This window comes from Stegastes partitus, unplaced genomic scaffold, assembly GCF_000690725.1.
Source record: "Stegastes partitus isolate 25-593 unplaced genomic scaffold, Stegastes_partitus-1.0.2 Scaffold1082, whole genome shotgun sequence".
In the NCBI taxonomy this organism is placed as follows: Eukaryota; Metazoa; Chordata; class Actinopteri; family Pomacentridae; genus Stegastes; species Stegastes partitus.
In genome coordinates, this window is record NW_007578813.1 from 240,590 (window position 1) to 242,563 (window position 1,974).

General features: G+C 40.9%; 1 protein-coding gene across 1 annotated transcript in view; it reads right to left on the reverse strand.

Moving 5' to 3' along the window:
* The window catches only part of c9h2orf80 (chromosome 9 C2orf80 homolog), an 11,457-nt gene that overhangs the window by 7,118 nt on the left and 2,365 nt on the right, over positions 1 to 1,974 (reverse strand). The window contains exon 4 of the mRNA XM_008295902.1: positions 435 to 525. Within this exon, the coding sequence (XP_008294124.1) occupies positions 435 to 525 (91 nt within the window). The remainder of the gene's footprint in view (positions 1 to 434; positions 526 to 1,974) is intronic.

The following is a 1,974-nucleotide window of genomic DNA, read 5'->3' on the forward strand; positions in this document are numbered from 1 at the left end:
AAACATGACTTTAGTGGTTGACGTGATGTTGCTGCATCAACTTAATATTCTGTCGTTTAAACTCTGCGTTAGCTGATTCTTAAACTTAATTCTAGTCGAGGAAACCGACAGAAGTTTGATGAGAACTTTTCTTCATGTTGAGTTCAGGACTGAGGCCACGTTTACACAAAAACAGATCTAAAATAAAATTTTTCACACCAGATCGTTTAAAAAAGAAAAAGTTTGTTCACACAAACCCACATAAACACGTGGTTAATAGCTGCTATGAGCTGCCAGACCTGTAGGGGGCAGTGTAACGAGACGCATAAAGCCATGCCAGTGAAAGTAACTAGTTGCAGCTCTGATATTCGGACGCAGTGATGCTACATTAAAATATTCAGCCTCAGTGGGACGAACAGATTTAACAGAAGTTGTGTTTGTGTAAAGTCTCTCACCATGATCATCCCGGCGAAGGACGACAGGATCATGGCCTCCCGCTCGGACCGGTTCGGGTACTGGCTGCTTCCTGAGCTGCACGTGGCTCCGCTGTGGTGGAAGGTGGAGGAGGATAAATACTGCATCTTCATGTCAAGACTGACCACCACTGACTTCACAAAACCACCGATGAGACACACTTCAGGNTCCTGTGTTTTATCTGAACATGTAGACTTTAATTAAACCCATTAAAGGATAATCAGAACACTGGAGGCCCGGTGGGCGGTCCACATCGGAGCAGAACCGGACTCACTGTGCTTCCTGCAGTGATGGACGGCCTTGTAGGAGCCCAGCATGGCGAAGGGATGGTAGGACAGCGTGAAGGGAACCACGATGGAGCCCTGGCAGAACCAACAACAGGAACCTGAGCCCGGTTCTGGTTCGTCTTATAACCCGACTTCACAGAAACATCTCAGTAAACAGTTCAGGTTCACCGCATAAAGCAAGAACCTGATCACCAGAACCGACACCTGCTCAGGTACCACTTCCTGCAGCGCCGCTGCTCGGCCAGCAGGCGGCGCCGGCGGCCTTGAATAAAGTCACACAAGCTGCTTCCACACAAACATTAAACTGATAAAACCTCGACTGCTCCCGTTTAACTGACAGATTTCTTTCTATTCCTTTTAAATACATGAAAATATAATTTAATCAGATTTAAAGCTTTATTGTCATTTTGCTGAGATTAAAAAACAAACTAAACCAAAAGAAAGTCTGTAAAAAGACGTTCTCATTGTAGAGTTTAAAAAACCTTTTAGACTTTTTGAAACTTGATAAATCAGTAAAAACAACAAAAAAAATGTTTAATATCAAATAACATTAAAAACATGATCATTTAAATGTCCTCAACAGAACAAGATTAATAGAAATTTATTGGAATTTCACAAATATTTGCTTTTAATCTAATGGATGAAACTATTTAAGTTTAAATGTATTTATGAAATCAGATATAATTTGTGACGATGAGCAGAAAAAGAAGAAAAGGTTCTGGGATTTCACAGATCTGTTTGTTAAACGAGAGATTTCTGAAGTTTTCACAGTAAAACTGGAAAAGTTAATATTAGTAATAATTATTATTATTGCTAATAATAAAACAACTTTTACTGCTTTTAAATATTCTTCATTTAACATTAAAGCATTTTCATATTTTTATTTTTCATGGTAATTCTTTAACATGTTAATATCCTTCAATAATTACGTTAAAGCCAAAACGCAGACATGAAGCTTCATTACTGCCCTTTGGTTCTGGAGGATTCCTGTCATCACCACACAGTGTCTGTTTTCTGGTGTTTTGCTGAATTATGACCAGAAGATCAGCTGCTGCCTGTCAGTACCTTGGACCGCTGGCTGGGATACGAGGCGGCTGGTTTGCATCCGTACAGAGCCAAGATCTGGTCCACTGGAAGGCTGTTCTGAAGCACAAACACAGCTTCACCGTTAAATCCTCTCTGAGCCGCTGTCAGAGGCTCAGAGTCCAGGTTCAGCATCATCAGGTGAATCTAC